The sequence below is a fragment of the Amblyomma americanum genome, chromosome 10 (assembly GCF_052857255.1).
Source record: "Amblyomma americanum isolate KBUSLIRL-KWMA chromosome 10, ASM5285725v1, whole genome shotgun sequence".
Lineage (NCBI taxonomy): Eukaryota > Metazoa > Arthropoda > Arachnida > Ixodida > Ixodidae > Amblyomma > Amblyomma americanum.
The window spans coordinates 36,430,183-36,453,443 of NC_135506.1; the positions used below are offsets into that span (position 1 = coordinate 36,430,183).

General features: G+C 46.8%; 1 protein-coding gene across 2 annotated transcripts in view; it reads left to right on the forward strand.

The window, feature by feature from the left end:
* Positions 1-19,410, forward strand: part of LOC144107761 (calcium and integrin-binding protein 1-like) — a 65,455-nt gene extending 46,045 nt beyond the window's left edge. For both annotated transcript variants that reach the window (XM_077640925.1, XM_077640926.1), the window contains exons 4-7: positions 11,663-11,762; positions 15,596-15,743; positions 17,145-17,352; positions 19,166-19,410. In XM_077640925.1, coding sequence (XP_077497051.1) covers positions 11,663-11,762; positions 15,596-15,743; positions 17,145-17,352; positions 19,166-19,187 — 478 coding nt within the window. In that variant the 3' untranslated portion in view covers positions 19,188-19,410. The remainder of the gene's footprint in view (positions 1-11,662; positions 11,763-15,595; positions 15,744-17,144; positions 17,353-19,165) is intronic.
* Positions 19,411-23,261: the final 3,851 nt, after the last annotated feature.

Here is a 23,261-nt window from a genome sequence, read left to right on the forward strand (position 1 = left end):
AAGAAGGAATAATGTGACCCGACTATATAGCTCAACGCTTTGAGAAAAAATAAATTGTCGCTGAATAAAAAGTTGATTTGATTTAAGCGAGGCATCTTCCTTGTTTTTCTGGACTGAATTTTCAAGTGGGCTTTAGACGTCATTTCCCCTTGCTATCTGTTTAATGCAGCCATCTTGAAAACAACCGGTGAGTTAACAAGGGCCCCTGGTCTGGCTTGGGCGTCTCGTGTTACGGTGACCGAAGCGCGTACGCACGCCTTCTCGACATATGGAATATTCTCGTCTATCGTATGTATATATATATATATATATATATATATATATATATATATATATATATATATATATATATATGGAAATGAGGGGCCCGTTTGACAAACTTATGAAGGGAGCCAACTGTCACCGAAACCAAGGTGCATAAGAAACTTTATTTTTATTAATGTGTTGTACTTATCAGTGGGATAATAATACTTAGATTAATAAATCGCTTAAAGAAAATTACATATAAAGCAGCAGAAAAAACAACCATGCCGCCGGTGGGATCCGAACCCACTACCTCCGAATATTTTTCTGCTGCTTTATAAGTAATTTTCTTTAAGCGATTTATTAATCTAAGTACTATAATATCCCACTGATAAGCACAGCACATAAAAAAACATTCCCCTATGTACCTTGGTTTCGTTGACTGTTAGCTCCCTTCATAAGTATATATATATATATATATATATATATATATATATATATATATATATATATATATATATATATATATATATATATATATATATATATATATATATATATATATCTCAGGCCGCGAAGAATTCTGTTCGACCTTCGTACTGATTTACAAGTGACGTAATTCGTCCGGTGTTCGGTCGCCTACCCGCTTCCTATACGCCGTTCGTCTTTCAACGGAAAGAAGAAATACTCTCAGCTTCGCTTTAGAGTTCTCTGGAGCTTCCACGAGGCCCGCGCACTTTATCACTTTTTCACTTCTTTCCTCGAGTTCCTTCCTTTCTTTGTCGCAGTTTCATCGCTCGCTCACAGGCGTGCAGTGTCTCCACTGTAAGCAGAAATATATAGCGTATTTTGGAACCCACTGTTCACGCGTTAACGCGACCTAACGTTATGCTGCTCTGATGACCGCGTTTTCGCGTAACGCTATACGCATGACCCTTTATCGCGACGCCCTGTCTCCCAAACCGCAGATGCACATGCGCGTGTGGCATGGAGCGGGTGTACTTAAGGTTCCAACGTAGCTTCGTATGTCTCCGAGAAAATTTCGCTTGAGGACGCTATAGCCATTCGACGTGATGAAGAAACCGCCTCGGAGACGGCATGACTGAGAGAAGCGCTACGAATTCACTCTATTGCGTCGGCTACTAATCCGGAGTTCCCGGGTTCGAACCCGACCGCGGCGGCTGCTAAGGCGCCCGTGTGCTGTGCGATGTCACTGCACGTTAAAGATCTCCAGGTAGTCGAAATTATTCCGGAGCCCTCCACTACGGCACCTCCTTCTTCCTTTCTTCTTTCACTCCCTCCTTTATCCCTTCCCTTACGGAGCGGTTCGGGTGTCCAACGATATATTAGACTGATACTGCGCCATTTCCTTTCCCCAAAAACCAACTATTATTATTATTATTATTATTATTATTATTATTATTATTATTATTATTATTATTATTATTATTATTATTATTATTATTATTATTATTATTATTATTATTATTATTATTATTATTATTATTATTATTATTATTATTCATGAGAAATGCGTTAGCGTGGCAAAGCTTGTTTGGCTGAGGTTGGGTGAGCGCATTCGTGTCGGGGATTCCTTGAAGGAAGTAGTTAATTACACACTCGATGACTGACTATACGCTTAAGCAATATGAAACGGAAAGCAGGAATCTGAAAGCGGTAGCATCGTGCGCTGTGCCCGCCGAAGTAGCTCAGTGGTTAAGGCGTTCGGCTGTCTACCCCCGACGTCGTGGGATCGAATCCTGGCTGCAGATGCCACATCTTGTTGGAGGCAAGATGCAAAAATTCACAGGGACGCCTAGTTTTCATGTGTTGGCAATGTGATAGCTTAAGCAGCAGTTGATGCCTTTACATCGTGTTTTGTGTCAATCTTCCATGGTTGCGCTTGCGTACCCCTATACGTATGTCTGATGCCTGCACATCGCCAGCTGGGTCGTCTAGCTGGTGCTTGGATGTTTCCCCGAAGGTGTCAAGAGGTGGCGACACGGACGAAACGACGATACATCGAAACGTATTGTAGTCACTTCCGGACTGGTGACAACGCTTCAGGTCCTAGTAATTATGTGATAGACGACATATTTTGTTTCATCGATGAGCCTCTTGGTGATATCACATTAAAATCGCCCGTGTGCTCTGCGATGACTGTTCCCGTTATATAACAAGGTGTGAACGAATTTTATGCGGAGCCCTTCACTGCGGAGCCCTTCACTGAGGACTAGTAATTATGTGATAGACGACATATTCTATTTTTCCTCGATGAGCCTCTTGGTGATATCGCATTAAAATCACCTGTGTCCTCTGCGATGGCTGTTCCCATTATAAAACCAGGCGTGAACGAATTTTATACGGAGCCCTTCACTGCGGAGCCCTTCACTGCGGAGCCCTTCACCGTGGAGCCCTTCACTGCGGAGCACCTCATAACCAACGTGCAACTTTGGGATGTCAAACTGAATATAACACAACGTTGAAATGAACTCGGGCGCAGGTTGCCTAAACGGGCTGCGTGAAGAGCAGGAAGCTATCTGCCGCGCGTCTGGCTTTATGAGCCCACATGTTCCTTTGTAGCGTGCCTCCTCATCGCTGGAACTTACTACCATGCGTAGCGGAACGTGCTTTAGTGTTGTGAAAGAAGGCATGCTGCATGTCACCGTAAGATTTCTTTCAAGTCTTTACGCCGCCCAAGTTTGGGAGCGAGCGTAGATTCTAAGAAGTTTTCACAGTTTCGCTTTAAACATGCTGTATGCATAAGAAATAGATGAAAATCAGAAAGGTCACAGGATAGCACTGCTCACAAATTTGGCAAGGAAATTGCATGTATATAATGCGTCTTTTACAGCAAGATATACAGCCGCTTTCTGAGACCACACTTGAGCTTTGGAGAAATCGCCACTTCTTGTGCATGAAAACGATGGCAAAAAACGCCCAAAAACACATAATTACATTAATTAGAATGATAATAGAGTTACATAATTACATCATGTGATGGCAATGAGATAGTATTAAAAGCTCTTGATGCCTTTACTAGAAGTGATGTAACTTGCATTTCGGATGTAGCAAATTCTGGCTACATCGTGCCAAAATACATGCGCTTTCGAGAAGCGTGCAGGCAAAGCAAGCTTTCCAGTGCACGTAACTAGTTAAAAAAGAGAAATTTTTTCGAGCCACAGCGCCGAGAGTAATGGCGCTTAGAAATTTAAAAACTGACATGGCTATTGCTAACGGCCAGCTACAAATCTCTAATTAACCGCAGCTGTGGCCAAGTGGTTGAGGATCCACCTCGCATGCGGGAGGTGCGGGGTTCAATTCCCAGTGCCGCCTTGTACCCACCGGTGATACAATGTGTACAAGCTTTCCCCTGGCCTGATGCTCGGCTTATTTAGGGTGAAATGCTTGGGAAATGGGTCCTTGACCCCACCTTGAGAAATGAAAAATACCTTGTACCATGGCACTCTTTGGCCATAGATGTCCTTGTGCCAAAAATATCTATAATCATCATCATCATACAAATCTCTAATTACAACTAATTGCCTAGCTCTACTAGTTAGAAAGTAAATTATGCAAAATTAGTTAATCAGCTTACTACTTGAGACGATTCACCGGTTTTCTACTGTCCACCAACACTGGTAATACTGTGGTGCAATAGCCATATCTTTACCCCAAAACCTATTTTTGAAAATGTTTTTGTCTCCCGTGAAACACGTGCGCACTGGCAAGTAGACTCTAGCTGAGCAAGCTGACACGATTGCTCGGTACAGTCACGGATACCTAACTAGGTAAGGATACCTGAGATGTACATATCGCTATTTTGATGTTTGGTATCTGTGAGGACTGCGATATGGGCTGGTCGGTTCGATTGGACAGTTTTAAGATCTGATCAACAAACAACTCACTGTCTGCTCAATAGCTTAGTAAGGACCCCGGTTGTGGCAGTCTTTATGGCATAGTTAGCATGATATGACTCTCACACAGGTACCGCTCTCACCGTTAGATCACGTTTCACAAGGCCCTTGCGGTATTACAAGACCTGCTACGTACACCGCTGTGGACGAGGGTGGCGCTAGGGTCTCTGGTGAGCGATGACATCGTTCTTCTAGCAGACGACGCGAGAGGCCTTCAAGACTTGGCAGACATTTTCGGAAATGTGGCGGAGGCCTTAGGACAGATTTAGCTCTGAAAAATCGGCAGTGACGGCTCATAATGATGAGTTTGGTATACGACCACGCTACAAAGCTTAGAGTAGCTATGGATGAGGCATACGCGTATTTTGGTATATGGATGATTAATGGCAGAGACTACGTGCGAGACCAAAAGAAGGAAATTATAAAGAAAGCAAAAAGAAACGCAGCTGTCATGAAGAATCGCGCGCTATGGGGATATAAAGAAATATCAAGTTACTCGGGGAATCTGAAAAAGCACAATGGTACCGGGCTTGACATTTGCGAATGATGTGGTGTGCTTAGAATCTGCCACAAATTCGGCACTTGAAATAAAGCGGAGGATAGATAGTCAGTAGGCTTGCCTTGGGGGCACATGGAGACAGTATACTAATGAAGCATTTCAAGATGATATGGGGTGGTCAACATTCGAAGCGCCTAAGGCAAAAAGTGAGGTGCAGGATGAAATTTAAGATATTTTCAATTACATATACCGATGCAGCATAGATACTTCATAGAGGTGAATCACTAGATGGCTTGCTAATAAATACAAATTTCAGGGGGAAGAAACCGATAGTAAGACAACCTCGAGATAAAGTACGATTCTTAGAAAATGCTCACTTTCAAAAGAAATGCTGGATAAGCCGAAGTTATAGCTCTCCAGGACAGCTAAACCTAAGATTAAAAGGGAAACCTTTTTTGTCAATTCTAAAGGGAGTAGTTTACCTTTAGAGGCTATAGGGCTGGGTGCTTCAGGACGAAGTGTTAGCGGAAAAAATTTGACAGACACCACGGATGACGTTTGCTGTTGCTGCGTGCAAGACATGGAAACTATAGAACATATTCTAATCCAGTGTGAGACTCCCCAACCCTCAGCGCACGATGCCGCCGCCGAAATATGCGAATCACTACAGGTTTGGGAATAGCCAGGGCATTCTCGATGTTCATAAAGTAGAAACAAAAAGCGTCTAGAGGATTGGTGGAGAAAGTCAAGAGTGTAGTCTAAGTGACACTTGTCACCACCCCGATACACAGGTGAGCCTAATAATTATCTATCTTAAGGTCACGGCTAGGTGGCGTGAGCCGCCTTCCGATTTAAATGGTTCAGCCTTGTCTATCCATGCAAGGTATGCTACACGCAGCATAGATACGCTCGACCGTACAATTTTGGACGAAAAACCGCCGCCTTAGCTCAGTTGATATAGACACCGTAAGCGACAAATGGAGGCCATGGGTTTGTATCCCACCGGCGTCATGTGGTTGTCTTTTCTGATATTTTCAAATCCTTCGGGTAACATTGTGGCGGACGAGAAGATGACTAAGTGGGTGGGCTCCCTCTTTCTTTCATTGATGTTTTTTTGTATTTTTTCTGAGGACCAATAAAAGGGTAAAAAGGGCGGGAGCGCTCGTACTGGGCACGACCTCCATTAAATCATGCCATAGCCATCTGTCATGTCGCACTGTGTTAATCGGCTTGCCATCTGGTAACAATATTACTACGCAACTAATTTCCCCTTGATCAAAACCACAAAAAAAAGAAAACAAGAACATTGCCCTATTAGCCGCCGCGATGGCTCAGTGGTTATGGCGCTCGGCTGCTGTCTCAGGACGCGGGTTCGATCCCGGCCGCGGCGATCGAATTTCGATGGAGGCGAAATTCTAGAGGCCCGTGTGCTGTGCGATGTCAGTGCACGTTAAGGAACCCCGGGTGGTCGAAATTTCCGGAGCCCTTCACTACGGCGTCCCTCATAGCCTGAGTCGCTTTGGGACGTTAAACCCCCACAAACCAAACCAGAACATTGCCCTATGGTTTCCTTTGGTTCAATGACGGCTGGCTCCCTTCATACGTATACTTTGTCGTATGTGACGAGCCTCCATTTCCCTTCGCTCGTCTGCTCAACGCGCTGTTTATTTTTTGTGGTGTCCCTTTTCGCTCCCACTATCCCTGTATATGAACGATGCCTTTCCTTTTTCCAGATCATTCTCTCTTTTCATTCCTCCACAGGTAACCAGGTGGCGCCACTTGGGCGAGGCTCGCAGCTATGGGAGCCGGACAGAGCCAGCTGACCGCGGAAGAACTGCGCGACTACAGGGTACGTCTCTCGGCAGCAGTGCAAAGAGAACAACATTATTCTGAAGCCGATGTTCTAGAGAATGTCACCTGTACGTTTTTAAAACTTTTTAATCCCGCTAAGCGTGCATCGCCAATTCACTACATTTAAGCTGTACCACATGCAGCGGTGGCTTAACATGAGCATCCACCTCGCATGCGGGAGGGGGGGGAAGGGGGGGGGTGCGATCCTCAGTGCCACCGGGTATACCCACCGGTGATACAATGGGTACAAGATTTTGTGCTTTTTCCCCTAGCCCGGTGTTTGGCTTATCAGGGGTGAAACGCTCGGAAAATGGGTCTTTGACCCCACCTTGAGTAACCGAAAATACCTTGTACCATGGAGCTCTTTGGCCATAGATGCCCTTGCGCCATAAAAATCCGTAATCATCATCATCACTACATGTAAGCTCCAGTAGTAGTACTTATCTCTCGCGGTCCTGCAAATACTGTCAATGCATTTCTGGAACCGTCACTTTCCTCCCCTGAATGGGGCGTGCATGCAATCACTTTGCAGCCACACCTCACAGTTAATGTAACGGCAGTCAGTTTCATCGGAGAGCGCATTAAATTTTATTCTTTTGGCAGGTAATTACACCACTATAACAGATGTTCTTGGCGCATGGTGGCCTCAGTTGCCTATGTGCCATAAAACCCAACACAACATTAAAACATTAGAATATTACAACAAAGGAAATGTTGGAGTCAAGCGCCCTTGGTGCCGTGCATATTTCTTTGCTCCCCCGTCCTCGTCCTGTTCGCGCAATTTCGACTTCCATGTGTACATGAAGCAGCTGGCCCGCAAGAACCTTTTACTGATAGCCAAGTCAGCCGCTCTAAAAAGTTGGATCACATTACAGTTTCGAAAGAACTAAAGTGACAACAACCAATGATGCCAAGACAGAATAAAAAAAGCAAATAAGCCAAGAAACGACACTCTAAACGTGCAGTCGACTATCGTACTATCAGCATGAAAATTCTTTACATTGCTAGTGCTAGTGAAAAATGTCATTGATGAAACCCGAATACTGACTCTTGCCCTATAAGGCATCTTTAGTTTTACCAAGCGTTATAAAGCCACCCGTTTATATAGAATGTTTATCTTCGCTGGAGCTGACTTACCTGACGAAAAAAGAGATTCTCCAGTAAGTTTCTCGAATTTCTTTCCTGGAATCGTGTATTTTCAAAACCGGGCCCCTTGGTTGATTCCTGTTTAGTACTAGATTTGGTGGATGTGCACCTTTGCTTTGATTCGTGTGGCGTAAATGGTATACAGCAGTGTGAGGTCCAAGAAGAGAGACCTCGTCCCTACCAATAGGCGTGCGCAGTGTAGGGAGTGGGGGGGGGGGGGGGGGGGGGGGGCGGAGGCAATGGCCTTTCCTATAGACATAGGGAAGGGGGGCACAAATTTTGTACCATATATGGCTCTCTGATACGCAGAAGACATGAACAGGTGCTACCATAAACTATGGCTCTCCCTTATGAATAGACCTGTGCACTCTTATGCCCGTACCACTGAAATATCACGGTTAGGGAGTAAGCCAATTGCAAAAAGAAAAAGCACAATGATCGAGCCGTGATGGTAGGGGAGTTAGGGAAAAAATTAGGCTGAAAGGATGCAGGGTCACGGGGGTAAAGGAGGAAATGAGAGAATAGGACCCATTACCTGCAGCCCCAGAAAAGGGAGCGGGCCGAGCTCTTGGAAACAAAGGAATAAGGCTTGCTTACAAAAATGGCGTTTATTGCTGCTACAACAGCGCTGGCTGGCAACAAAATAAACTAAGGAATCGAGATCATCGGATTCTCCAGCATGCTTACAAGCGAGCGTTCGCCCACGCTAGGGCAAAGAAGTCTTGACAACGTACGGGAAGAGTTGCCGAGTATTTCTCCCCCGAGGCTTCATTCCATTGGCGGAGGGCGGAGCAGCGCCTAAACGTCCGCACGCGATCACTAACTGAGGCCGAATATGACCGACCTGTTTCCCTGTTTCCCTAGTGCCCGTAACAGTCACGCCGTTCATGGCGCTAGTGCTGCTGCAACGCAAGCGCTCTCACCTGGGTCCGTATTCCGAGTTTGTGTCAATAAAAAGCGTCATAATCTGCCGCAGCGGACACACCTGATTGGTCGAAACGCCGGAAGCGGATGTGGTGGTTCGGATGCAGCGAAAAGGGTCGAAGAAACCGGACGGTGACGTCAAACACATAGCGTACGCAGCAGATGCTCGACAGCCAACATGGCGGCGCGCTCTGAAGTAGAGCCTCTCGCTTCGAAGTGAACTCATTGATGTTACTGCGTTTCTTGGCCCGTGACCTGGCTATAAACTGGGTACGGGACTTTCGCTTCGTCTTGTCTTGCCTATAACAAATTGGATGTACGATAAATTTGGCCTGTTTTTCTTTTCGTGGGACGATTCGGTAGCTCCTAGGCCTAACGAGCACCGGTCTGTTGCAGAAATTGTTCTCTTCATTCAAACCGGATGGCGCCACTGTCATAGAAGTTACCTCGTCTGCGTACGTTGAATGATATAACATAAATCATAATGTTCCGCAGGTGTTGAAGCGTCCGCCATCATAACCGTGTGTAATGCCTTGGCAGCGTGAAACCACTCATGTGCACGGATGGTCAGTCGCCAGCGATGCTCTACTACACGACACGTTTGACATGCCAGAGGTGTTTTTTAGGCGTCCCTTATGGTTCTCGATAGCTACAGTGGTGTGGCCCTTCATTAAGCTCGCGAGCTAGCTGGAAAGTTATTTTCAGGTGTCAGTGCGGGCATGCGTGCGCTTCGTACCATGGCCAACCTATGAAAACTTCGCCTGCGAAGTCTCCCAACGCATATATGAAGAGAAACACAGCAAGAATATTTTTTTAGCTCACCCCTTTTATTTATTTGCTGCAGAAATAATAAAAACCTAACAGCGGCATCTCGCCGTTCTTGCAGCGCCTGCATAAAAGGAATGAAAAACTTAAATTACCGTCTGCACAGCCGTCCCATCGCAGCACCAGCTTACATTCAGCGATGTTGCAGACTGCAATTCGTCACGGCGCCTTGGTTCACCACGTCACGAAGCGCGCATTGTGCAGCGAGTGAGCGCACGCTACAAATTTTTCTCTCCGTTTCCTTTTCCTTAATTTAAGTGAAAAGCGCCGTGGGTGCGAACAAGCTAGCTGCCTTTTGCTTACCATCGGCAATCGACGGCTGTAGGCGCCGCCCAAGAATGCTATAAATAGAATTGCAATTCTATATATAACCTCCTTGGCGCCGCCTTCTGCCACTGAAAAGCCATGCGTAGTTGCGTACAATATTTTCTTCTTTAAGTACAACTCCGGCCTTTACGGTGCAGAAAGAGTGTCTGAACTATTGTTTATATTTGTTGAAGTCAATTGGGTAAATAAAGGAGCTTTGATATTATCCCTTTTCAGTGGAATCCGAAGCGCAACCAAACTTGTGGCTGAATGTTTCTTTTTTCGCATTGGTCGCGTTCCATTTCTCGGCAAAGAGCAAAAGCGCCGCTGGATGTTCTCGCTGCGGCAACTGCAACGCAGTGACATCCTGCCGCCGCTCACAGTCGCAACTGAACCGACATCCGCTTCCGGTGTTTCGACCAATCAGGCGTGGCCGCTGCGGCATATTATGACGCTTTTTATTATGACACGAACTCGGAATACGGCCCATGGTAGCTAAGGAAACTACAGGGAAAGACAGGACTGGTCGCGGAAATCCGACAACTACATCACTGTGCCACAAATAAAGGGTAGGACATTATCTACCAATGGCTACCGGGGCACAGCGAACTGCTCACCACGACGGCGCTTTTGTGCCGATCCCCATTTCCAGATCAGACGCAGCGGGCAGGCTTCGTGCACTTGCGCGGGACATCACGTTTGCCGCATGGAATTCCGGCCAATTTTCCAATCCACATTTAAAAGCCTTGGACCCAGATCTGAAGCTCCGGCTTCCATCCGGCCTACCACGACGTGAAGAAACTTCGCTGTTTCGCCGGTGGCCTGGTGTTGCTTTCACCAACCATTACTCGTTCTTAATCGGTATGGCTGATAGCCCTGCATGTGCCATCTGCGGGTATGACGAGACACACATTCTCTGTGACTACCCTGCCTACAGCGCCGAAAGGCAGTCTCTCTGCCGTACACTGGAGCGCCTAGATCCACGCCCACTGACGGAAATGAAGATTCTCGGCCACTGGCCTCGGCGATCGTCGGCGGTGAAGGCCTCCAAGGCACTGCTCCGCTTCTTACGAACTTCTGGCCTGCACGATAGGCTGCGACTTTAACCAACGCTGACTTTTCATAGTGACTCTCCTTTCTCTTTCATTTTTTTCCCTCACACCCTTTCCCTCGTGTAGGGTAGCAAACCGATTATTCTTCCGGTTAATCTCCCTGCCTTTCCTCCTCCTCCTCCTCCTCATACGATCGTATATAGAACGCATTGAATTTGAAGAAAAAAATAACCGCCGAAACAGTTATGGGGGGTGGCGGCTACTCATAAATATCGAAATGAACGACTGTGTTAACCACGCTCCGTTAACAAAGTCACAGAACAGTTACTACTGTGTGACGCGTTATTCGGTGACAGCTGTGTTGCGGCAATGCGGTAGTGAGCATAACATTATTTGTCCATAATTACTGTCGTCATATCTATAGTAGAGAGCGCTTGACGTCACTGTAGCTGCCCACTAGCGGTCTTACTACATTCGGACCATTCATCATGGCGCGGTGCAGTAATGTCATGCGTGATGTCACTACGTGCTGACGAATCATCTTGGCGCGCATGGTTACGCCAAACAACGCCGCAGAATCGGGAAACGTGCCCTTAACAGCTGTCGCTGTAAAAAGTGCCAGCGCGAACAACGCGGGAGTAGAAGCCTGATGTCTGTCGTCGCCGCTCAAATATGTTTTGCCGCCATGAAATTGCTCTCCTTCACATTGTTCGTACGCAGTACAGTACTGAACTTCTTATTTGATGCGACATAGACGGATTGTAGCCGACATTGCTTATGGCTTTATCTTCACAAGTACGCCAAAGCTTATAAAGTAAACCTGTTTGCTTGGTGGTGTGACGTGTTAACGGGCTGTTAATTTTCATGCACATCCGATCTTCCTCGCCATTGTTGCGCAGCGCCTTCAAACGATTCAGGGCCATCGCCGCACAGGAGGTGTACGCTGACAAGCAGGCCAGGATACCCGTCAGCTTGATCGAGCAGATGCCAGAGTTCAAGGTGAGCATGCTGTTAGCGGCAGCCTTAAGATGGAGGCGTGGTTAGCCTCACAGTAATTGCGTGAATATTTGTCATTTTTCCTTGTGCCTCATAGTTCTCGGCATGTTAACACGCTTGTCCGGGAGCGAAAAAAATCGCATTTATGGCCCAGAAAACTGAATTTATAACCCCCCCCCCCCCCGCCCCCCCCCGACAAGCTCGATTCTAACTTATGATGTCTATACTGCGAAGGACTGCAGTGAATGGCGGAGTAGCGTAGCCTCTGAGGAAAAGAAAATTTGGTATCGGCGTACGCAGTTTACTTGCTAAATCTGGCGAGAATGGCGCCACCTGTATTTTGTTTTTGGTCTTTTCTACGTCATAAAAGCCCAGTTTTTAGTGAGAGAGGTCTGTTTTTTGTTAGAATACTGTGGTCTATCTATCCAGGCCAACTTCAATCTGTCTTCAGTGTACCTTTAAAAAGAAATAAATCTCCTAGAGCTGTCTAAGCAGGCATATGCCTTCCAAGTTCAGATATAGCTTTGCTAATGCGTGATTTTCACTTCGTGATCCATCGGAAGACGCAGTCTGGACGGCGATGCCCTATTGAACACTCCCATGACTCAGATTGTGCTGCGATGTTTGAAGCTCATTTCGTTAACGTGGGCGCTGACAAGAAAGTGCTGCATATCGCCCACAATGACATAACTGTAGTTAGTGCTAATCTCTGTTGCCAGTCGGTGACTGGAATATCGCACTTGGTCCTGGCCTTGCCCGTCGCCTTCGGCATGGAGGCATGCCTACACATTTCAAAACCGTTCGTCTTATAAATATTCCCAGCTCTTAATAATAATAATAATAATAATAATAATAATAATAATAATAATAATAATAATAATAATAATAATAATAATAATAATAATAATAATAATTGGTTTTGGGGGGAAAGGAAATGGCGCAGTATCTGTCTCATATATCGTTGGACACCTGAACCGCGCCGTAAGGGAAGGGTGAAGGGGGGAGTGAAAGAAGAAAGGAAGAGAGAGGTGCCGTAGTGGAGGGCTCCGGAGTAATTTCAACCACCTGGGGATCTTTAATGTGCACTGACATCGCACAGCACACGGGCGCCTTAGCGTTTTTCCTCCATAAAAACGCAGCCGCCGCGGTCGAGTTCGAACCCGGGAACTCCGGATCAGTAGTCGAGCGCCGTAACCACTGAGCCACCGCGGCGGGGCAGCTCTTCGCCAATGTAACATCTGAAGACGATTGGCGAGTGTGTTTTCTCTCGAAACGGAAAGGCAGTTAGCTCCCATATCTAGTTGTAATCCAAGCCTCTGGTTTCGTCAGTTATATTCATGTTCGCTTCGACAGAATTGCTGTGCACTAGATACGATGACATATATACAGGTGGTCGAAAGTCGCCCCCCCCCCTTTCCACACACACAGAAAAAGTATAAAATTCAAAGTTACGAAAAGCATAGACTGATGTGCGATGCTTTTTTCACACAAATTTTACGTATTTATTTCTTTATGTACACATTGTGCAGGCACAGGCCAAGGCAGGACGTGCAGTCTTGCAAATACGCAGTTTCCAAATACAACAAATGCAAACAAAGTAAATGACATCTTTGAACATTAGCGATTCTGCCACGTAGCAGAAAGCACGTGATATGGGCCAACCAGGAGGCCGGGTCATGTCCCAGACAGAAACTACGTTCTTATCCTAGCGGCCACACGTGTGATAAGAAAAATGATGCTGCGCACGCACTCTACAGCAGGCACGTCGCCACCATGGTTGCGAGTTTGGTTCTTTTGCGTCCCACCGTACCTCCGTGCCCTGCGCGTATCTGTTTCTCATGTTGTTTTTGTTCCCGTACAACAATGTCACCGTAACAGCTGTTCGTGGCTCCGCTGGCACCGTTATAAACGGAGCATTGTCCGTCCCTTTGCACGTCTCAGGTGGCACGCGGGAAAGGCTGAAAAGCTCGACGAACAACTATCTCACGCAGGGCGTTCACGTTGTCCTCTGACTGTCGCGCGTTTCTGTCGTTCCGGACTCGACTAATTTTTCGCTTCGGCGAACGTTTAAATGAGGAGGGAGGACGATTACTGAAACACTTGCACGCGAGACGACTATTATACGTCATTGGTCGCCGAGATTATACAATTAGACGTCGCTCTTGCGTTTTTAACTACACCATTGTTCCCTAGTCACGACCCGTTCATTCTCCACTACACTCCGCACCTCCCCCCCCCTCTCTCTCTCTCTCCGTTTCTGGCTTTCGAGCTGTCTTGCACGACCCCACGAGTCACAGACAGTGCGCTTTATTAAATAGTTGTACGAAATCTCTTGCGGTGGTTTGTCCGAGACAACGTGAAGTTCGGCGAGTCTGTCGTGACGTCGGTGATCGGAAGAGGTCATTTATTGTCGTGGACTGATGTAGTAGTGCTGCAGTGTAGCGTTAAGAAGACCGGGATGCATTTCGGCTAGTTAACATCAAAGACACCGCTCTAAGTTGACAAGACGCATTACGGTAGTGCCTTAAGCAGGTACTATACCCATCGTGTTGGTTCGCCGACCATCCGGCAGACAGCGTTGAATACCGCAAAAGGCAAAAAGGCGTTTTCTTTATATTCTCGCTTGATGCGTCTCGGAAGCATAAATGACACAAAGAACTACGACATATGTCCGCTTTATGACACATGCACTACCCTCAGTGTGTGCAGATTTTGCGGAAGAAAGATGTGGGCTGAGGAGAGTAGCCTCCACGACGTACTCCAACTTACTGGCAGCCTCTTTTATGTCACATGGCAAGTTTTCTAAGTAAAAGAAAAATAGTTTAGTTAGTTCAGTTTATGGGGGTTTAACGTCCCAAAGCAACTCAGGCTATGAGAGACGCCGTAGTGAAGGGCTCCGGAAATTTAGACCACCTGGGGTTCTTTAACGTGCACTGACATCGCACAGCACACGGGCCTCTAGAATTTCGCCTCCATCGAAATTCGACCGCCGCGGCCGGGTAAAAGAAAATTAATAAAACTTCCTGCGGCGTATATTGGAATATTGGAAACTCAACATAATAAAGAGAAATATGCGTAGAAAGCGTTCAGAGAAACCCGGTTAGATTTGTTCTGAATAAATAGCAAATTCAATTCATTTATACTCCATTTGATGACTTGGAGGTTCTCACCGACAGCCCTCCTGCACACCTTTAAAGGCTTCAAAAAAAAAAAAACTTGAAACACGCTCATACCACAAAAGGTCAAAGATCTTGTTCCTGGTTAGCCACAACCACATATATGAACAGATCCTATAGCGCGTTAATTGAATCTGACAACCCTTACACGATATGTCGCCACCACCGAGAAAAAATGAAATTACACGCTAAACTCTTTCTCAAACTCATCCTCCTCCAAACCATTCTTGTGTTTACAGCCGACAACAGATTCGGCTTTGCAAGCCATCGAGAACTTTGGGTCCTTTTCCGTTGCACAGTTGCGTTATTTCAGTTTTCGTGCCCCGCACAGTTTTCCGTCGTGTGGTGTGTCATTCTTGGATTTTCTTACTATTAACAACTTTTTCTTCTTGTCAGTGCCCACGGCTTTCTCTGTCGCAAGTCGTTTCTAACTTGTTTGCATATTGTGCTAAGATATGAAAGGTATTACCTGGCATTACTTAATAGAAAAATGAAATATTATGTTCTCTGGGTAGCAACAATGATGAGCTCTGAGCAGGCTGGGGGTCTACCATGTCCAAAAATATGGAAACGGCTTTTATGAAGAATTAATACTACGGCGTTAGGTCATCATAATGCACTGCACTCCATTGCACTGATCGCATACCACATGCTGCGCAGTGCAACCCTTTCCGGGATCGACTGATGCGGGTGTTCTCGTCGTTGAAGGACGACCGTATGTCCTTCGAGGACTTCCTGGACCTCCTCAGCGCGCTCAGCGAGGAAGCGCCAGTGGACGTCAAGGCTGAGTACGCCTTCCAGATTTACGGTGAGAAGGCAGCGTGGTCGCATCTACTCTGCTGCTCTCTGGTGGACGACAATCCCCCCCCCCCTCCCCACAACTCTTGCCTTTGGGGCAACCATTAAACAGATATCAAGGAAGAGTGCGATGAAGTTTTGTCGCAGTATTCGCGAGATTAACTTCTTTGGGTCCAGGAACCTTGGATCACTTGGTGCCCGGGCGCGTACTGCATTCCCCGAGCCTTTAATGCTAGACGTTCGATGTTTATCGGTGCCTTGTTTCGCGATCGATATTAGGTGGAGTTCTGTACGGTGTACGAGGAAGTGCTTCAGGTTCAGTCTAGGTCAACGAAACTGAATTCTCTGTCTGGGGCACCTCTTGCCAGCTCGGAGCATCTGGCGGACTCTCAAAGCATTTCTTCATGCAAGTGGGCTGGCGGCTAGTTTTAAAACGTAATTTATTCTACGAAGCCAAATTATGTCGCGTGGATATTTCTCGCGTGAAAGGCAATATATTTATGAAAACATACCGATGAAATTTCATGTTTCTGTGGCTGCGGTTAGAGCACCCGCCTCGCATGCGGGAGGTACTGAGGGGCGCTGGCTGAGAAATAGAGGCTGCTTAATTAACAACAGATAAATTAGCCGGCGTGTGAAAAACTCTGACATTCTACTGCGTGATGGGTTTGGGAGAGAAAGGCAGTAAGAGAAGAGTGCAGAAAAAAAAGTCAGAGAATCAATATGCAAACATTGCATTGGGGCGATTGCACATCGATGGTGAATGTCAGGAGGTTTTAAGTATGTCGATGAGAAAGTCGAACGTCAAGTCTAATGTCCGCCACATGGGCAGAGAAAAGGGTCAGCGCAGGGTGAACCCATAATAAATGTGATTACTAAAAGTTTTAAATGTTGTGGCCAGTCAGCCCAATGTCCTCCAGAGAGGCGACTAAAATACAGTGTACGGCGTCGCTGTGGGGGGAAGGCTGAGAGACCCAAAAAAATCAGTCCATCGTTAGGGGCACTCGTGTGACGATCTCCATATGATACTCATAGGATGCTTGCTCCTCTGAGTAAGTTGATCACTGCCACAAGCTGTGCTGGGTGGAAGGTGCGTGGCTCGCATTTCGGATGTGTATTTTTACCGGTGGGTGTCCGGAGGTACGTCCACCCGAGAGTGCTCCGGGTCCGCATGGCTGTGCGGACGGCGTCGGGGGTACCTTCCGCAGTATGAGAGTGCTCCGGGCCCGAAGGCTATGCGGACGGCGCCTTCAACGCCATCCGCACTGTGTGTGTATAATAACAGCTTATGCTGTAATAAATGTTGATATTAACTGGTTGCCGATACACAGCTTATCCGTACCTGCACTCGTCTCTTCGGCAGCTGTGCCGTCGTCATCATCCTTAACGCACGCCTGCACTATGCATGCAGACATGGATGACGACGGCGTGCTGGGCGAAGACGACCTGGAGGAGGTCATCCGGCGGCTGACGTCCTGGGACGCCGGCTGCCGCCTGGAGACCCCCGACGTGCAGAGGCTCATCGAGCAGGTGCTCGCCGAAGCGGACCTAGACCGCAGCGGACACATGTCGCTCATGGAGTTCCAACACTGCATGCTCAAGAACCCGGACTTCGCCAGGTTTGTTGAGCGAGGAAACCCTTGCAGCGTCCCTGCTTCGAACTTTGGGTTTTAACCTCATCCGCAGCCTGTCGATTAGCGCTAAGCTGGATTTAAGTCCGTGACGAAGGAATTACATTATAACGCCCTCTTTCGGAAGGTGAACCATTTATGGCGTTGTTTTGATGCCGCGAATCGAAGTTTGCTGATTTAGTTTCTCCCAGGTTGTTAAGCCATCACCTCCCCTGTCTCTGAGGTTTTGTCAAAATCGCCGCCTGTTGGAAAGATTCCGTTTTCTGTGGTGGACTTAAGAAACCTCTATCAGGAAGGTGTATACATACTGACATATATCGACCTGGACCATTAATTCATCTGAGTCTTTGCGGCCACTTAAATTTAGAGCTTGAAGAACAAAGTTATTTTTGCGATATTGACCAGTTAAGGTACCTAGGGATCAATCTTTCAGGGCGTTCGCTAGAGATACTTTCGTCCTGTCCATCAAGGTATCGCATACTAACCCTTCCGTGAAATATTTGATGTTTTTTTATAAGGTTTTGCACTGTGGGCTAGCAGACCTACGTCTGTACGCGTTCGCTGGGTAATTGTACTGCATAATGAAGACCGTTGCGCAGCAACACGCGATATGTCTCGCCATGTCGTCTCTCGACGTTTGCCAACAGAAGCTCTCGCTGTGCTGACCTTGCGCCTACTGGGCCGCCTCCCGCCCCACTTCCGGTGGCAACTTCCGGGCGTCGCCTGTGGCTGCAATTATGGCATCCCGGAGGCCATCATCCCATTTTATTGAAGTTATTGCTTCGGCTGAAGGCGTAAACAAGCGCGACAATAAATGCAATTCCAGGGGCAGTGAACTAACCATGCAGGTTAGCAATACAAATGTGTTCACTCGAGGCAAAATCTTCCTGGCGCTGAAGATCCCGTATATATATATATATGACTCACAACAGACGACGTTTTTTAGTATGGTGATGGATGTCTTCCTTTGCAACATTCGACTCTTGTTGATGTCTATGCCAACAGCGCAATAGCTGTGATGGCTAACCATCCACATTTCACGGCAGCCTGGTCACTACAGTGATCAAAAGGTTTTTTTTTTTGCTCTTTTTGACTTGTGCTTTTTGACGCTGGTGTTGCAATGAGAGGACTTCAAGTTTCTTAACACAAGCAGTATTCAAAAACTTCCCCATGCTGTTTTTGAACAGTTTTCAACATAAGCTACTACCCATGAGAAGGACGTCACATATTAGGCGGCAACAGCTCACTTCGTCGTTATTATGCTAAGAAGCTATTTTCACCAATTTTCCACACTATTCTCGCATGAAAACATGGGTTCATTCGACGGTTTGTGAGGCCATGTAGTAAATCTTAGCAATTTTTGAAGGACCGTATGACTGTGTGTTACTCAAGAATTTTTACTTAACTTGTTATTGTTGTTGTTGGTGGTGCTGCTGCTGTTGTTGTTGTTGTTGTTGCCTTCGTGACATGGCACATAATTGTTGTTGTTGTTGTTGTTAGCCTATCAAAAGATGGCACATACCCACACTGGGGGATCGGCCAAGAATCGGGTGGCTTAGGCACATATTTGTTGTTGTTGTTGTTGTTGTTGTTGTTGTTGTTGTTCTCCGTGAAAGTAGCTTCTTTTTCTTTTGAATGTGAGAATTTCTCGGCACAAGCCAACTTCACTTTGATTTCGTTTTCCCTTAAAGTGCAGAAATTAAAAAATGAAATGTGTACTGAGCCCAAGATTTTCTTTACAAGCAAGAAAAAAAAGAAAAGCACTTACGAGTAACATTTAAATTCTTTCTTTTTTTTGCAGTTCGTTCAGTCTACGGCTGTGAATCAATTCGTCCAGTGTGATGTCGTCACACCCTTCACATCACGGGTAGTCACCGGAGGGTGTGTGTGTGTGTGTGTGGGGGGGGGGGGGGGGGAGCTACTCCGTGCCGTCACGACCGATCGGCGTCCCAGCGGGCCCACTGTCACTGCGGCCTTCACGCAACACCGAGACTCAGTCCCCCCTTTTGTTTAAGCTTATTAAACGGTATCGACTCCCATCGTGCATTGTGCTGTCTCCCTGGCTGCGCATACAAGGACGGCACAAGACCCCCCAGGTGGCAGTGCTGTTTCGTATACGCACGCGACACAGATACCGTCAACCTGTGATGAGGAGAGACGTGCCCTTGTCAACACCGGACGTCCCGCAGAAGGAACCCCCCTCGCAGCGAAACTCGCTGCAGGGCCTGGATACGTGCGTGACTGTATTACCGTTAGTGTTGTTGCATTCGGAATTGAGCCTTTGATAACCGAAAACTGGCGTTCTTGATTTAGAATTTAACACTGCGGGAACGCTCATGCATGCACGCATAAGATGTCCTTGTTAGAGAGCAGGGTTCTTATAACATTGCGTGGACGAAACCAATGGATCAATTATGATCGACGGTGTCGTATACCACAAGAGAGCTCACCGTTCTAATAGACACACCCTGAGAATATAGCAGAGAATGCAGTGTATGGACAATCCCGTATTGGGTTGACCAGAAGCTGAATTGTAATGATGTGGGTGAGAAATGAAACCCGAGCGACACAATTCATACGCGGGCAACAGAATGGGAGCATCTTAGTTCAAGGAGAATAAATACTTGCGCACTTAGCTGTCAAATCTGAAGTGATCTGACCTCGCCTGATAAGTGATAACGAATGATATTTATTCCTCTTCAGCAATTCATCTTGTCTCTGTTCTCGCTTGAAGTGTCGTCTTCGCGCTTCATTTTTTCCACCGACAGTGCCTTTCTGTACAGACTAGTTAAAAGGTTACGGTTGCGGTTAAATAACGTTTGAGCGACGTCGGCAAGTCAAACAGGATGTGTTCGTTTCATTCTTAATACAAGCATATGTTTTACAGCCGGACTGCTTTGTGCATCAGTACAGTGACTTGACGAGTGTGTAAAGTGCAAAACCTGAGGTCACATGATAACTTCAGCTTCCTTCAATAGTGGGATTAGTCCGAACTTTTGACGTACGTTATTCGGGAAGGAAATGCTAATCTACTTAGCGCGAACAGCCAACTCTACTCTTAATTGTTCCAGTTAGCGGAGAGATATTGGCTAACGTCAGTTTATTGACTGCAGCTTATTACCAAAACATGAATTCCAAAGTTCCTGATAATGTAGGCGGCTGCGTTTTTATGGAGGAAAAACGCTAAGGCGCCCGTGTGCTGTGCAATGTCAGTACACGTTAAAGATCACTAGGTGGTCGAAATTATTCCGGAGCCCCCCACTAAGGCACCTCTTTCTTCCTTTCTTCATTCCCTCCCTCCTTTACCCCTTCCCTTACGGCGCGGTTCAGGTGTCCAACGATATATGAGACATACTGCGCCATTTTTCCTTTCCCCAAAAACCAATTATTATTATTATTATCCTGATAATGTAGAAGGGAAAAGTGCGAAAGGATTGTGTTCTAGTTCACCAGAACCGTTCACTTTCCTTGTTTGTGGCGCGATTGAGTTTCATACACTCTCAGCGTTCCTGCAGTGAAGTTTATTAAATTCCAGGATTTCTCTTGAACACGACGCGTGCAGACATCCGAAGATCCCTTCACGGACCACCCAAGCAGCGCAAATGCTGAACTTTCTCACAACCTTTACGCATCGCCTCTGCGTATTCAGAGACCAGCCCACACTCGCGCAGGAGGCCATTGCAGATATCGGTTCGAGACTGGGCCCCCAGACCGCATCCGTATAGATATCTGCGGCCGATCGGGCGTCTGGCCTTCCTGTCCGGCTTGGAGTAGGCCCTTGAGCCATTAAACCGGACCGGTCATCACCGCCTTTCGCTATGAATTCGCGCAGTGCGCGGCAAACGTGTGGGCGTCGGTTCCGTTTGCCGCGCTGATAAGCTGGCTCATTAGGCTAATGCGCCGGCGTCAGCTTCGAACTGTGTACTGAGGGAAGGAAGCCAGGTTCTTCGCGGAACTCTTTGCGGTGACACGAGCATTGGATACAGAGGTGTGGCCAGCAATTTCTTGTATACCTGTAGACGGGTTCGTCTCCTGGTATGGAAGTGCATGGGTGATGGAAGAAATGCGCAATTTATGATGATTATTATTGATTTTATGGCGCTAGACAATAACGACTGAGGCTATGAGAGACGCTGTAGTGAAGGTCTCCGGAAATTTCGACCACCTGGGGTTCTTTAACATGCACTGACATCGCACAGTAAACGGGCGTCTAGAATTTCGCCTCCATCGAAATTCGACCACCGTGGCCGGGATCGAGCCCGCGTCTTTCGGGTCAGCAGCCGAGCGCCATAACCAGTCAGCCACCGCCAAAATAAACGGTTATGCATGATCAGTCAACAAAACAATAGCGATCACCGCTTATGAGCTCAACAAACAAAACCGTTAATTTTCAGAAAATAGGAACGCTAAGTGGAGAACAGGAAGTTGCTGGCCATCTTTATTTCAAGTGGTACTGCATTCCACACTTTCGTCCCGAACTAGTATTGAACTATGCCATGTCCATAGGTGTTTCAGGCTACAACATGAGTAAAATTAATATTGCCTGCGTTTACAGTATTCTTGTTAGTCAATACAGAAACATTAATTCAAAGCGGGAAATTATTCCGTATGATCTCTTTTGCTGCCATTGCGATTCTCCTTTCGTATAACAAAACAAATGGCAAAATCTATCTCCTGTTGAAGAAAGTAGCGCTGGACTAATACCTGTTCTTGTATATTGTTATGCGCACTGGCCTTTTCTGCAAAGAAATAACGACCCTCAGCAGTGGGTCAAGTGGCAATGAAGAAAAGAAGAATAATTTTCAGCACATGCATGTCCACCAACTCTATAGTTTCTGAGTAGGATGTAACGAGCTGAAGCAAGTTTATACCACAAGTCATCAACAAGTTTTTGCCCACTGAGGTTGAATTTTTTGAAGCTGAATACGAGAGAACTCTAAAATTCCCTTCAGAAAACTTTAAAAAATTCACAAAGCTAATACAGAAATGCATGGTAGCGCTGCGAGAGGCTAAAGGTCTTGAGCTCATCCGGTAAAAAACACCAACGGTCACAACTAAGTTCCGGTGTCCCACCATTAATGCAACTTATTTCAACTAGCTTCAAGAAAGAGTCCAGTCGGGTCACATTCATCGGTTCTTACTGCAAATGCCACTTCCGCTCCGTTAAGATCGAAGACCTCCAAAAGACCTAGGAGCCTAAATGTTTCCGGGGTCGAATTCCACTTTTCCTTTGCCAAGGACACGTCCCATGCCGTTACCTGCGTGCTCTGCTGACTCCATCCAATGAAAGTTCCCTACCAGCAGCTCCGCACATGTCAAGTTAACCATTAATCAAGCCCGAACACCATTACAAAGGCCTAAAGGGCGCGGTGCGCCAAATGCGTTTATTTGCCCTTCTCATTTGATTAATAGGCCCATTAGTCCCTCTCAAGAGAGGTGTCAAATGGGGCCCTAAAAGTTGGCCGAATAGTCATTTCACTGCACACAGGAGGCGTGTGAGTTGAACCTGCCATTATCGTCGACTACGACAGCCGACCACTCCCGTGCCACACAAGTGATGCGAAATCCGCTTTTCTCTCGCGCTATACACTATGGGCTACGTCAAATCGCGGTCGGTCTCCCCCTCATTTCGCCCTCAACCGCCCATCCCCTGTCCCTTTCCCCCGCTTCCTTTCTCCACCCTTGTGAAGCGCGCGCTGCATGCCTGGCTCCCTCGCCGGCAGATGGCGTCGACTCCCGGGTCCCTTTAAAAAGCCACCTGGAACACACAGCGCGGGCAGCCCTACGTGAAAGAGAGAAAGAGGGGAGTTGCAGAGAGTGAGAGAGTGAGAGAGAAAGAGAGAGAGAGAGAGAGAGGGGTCTTACGCGTGCATAGTAGTCGCCGTCAAAGGCGGCTC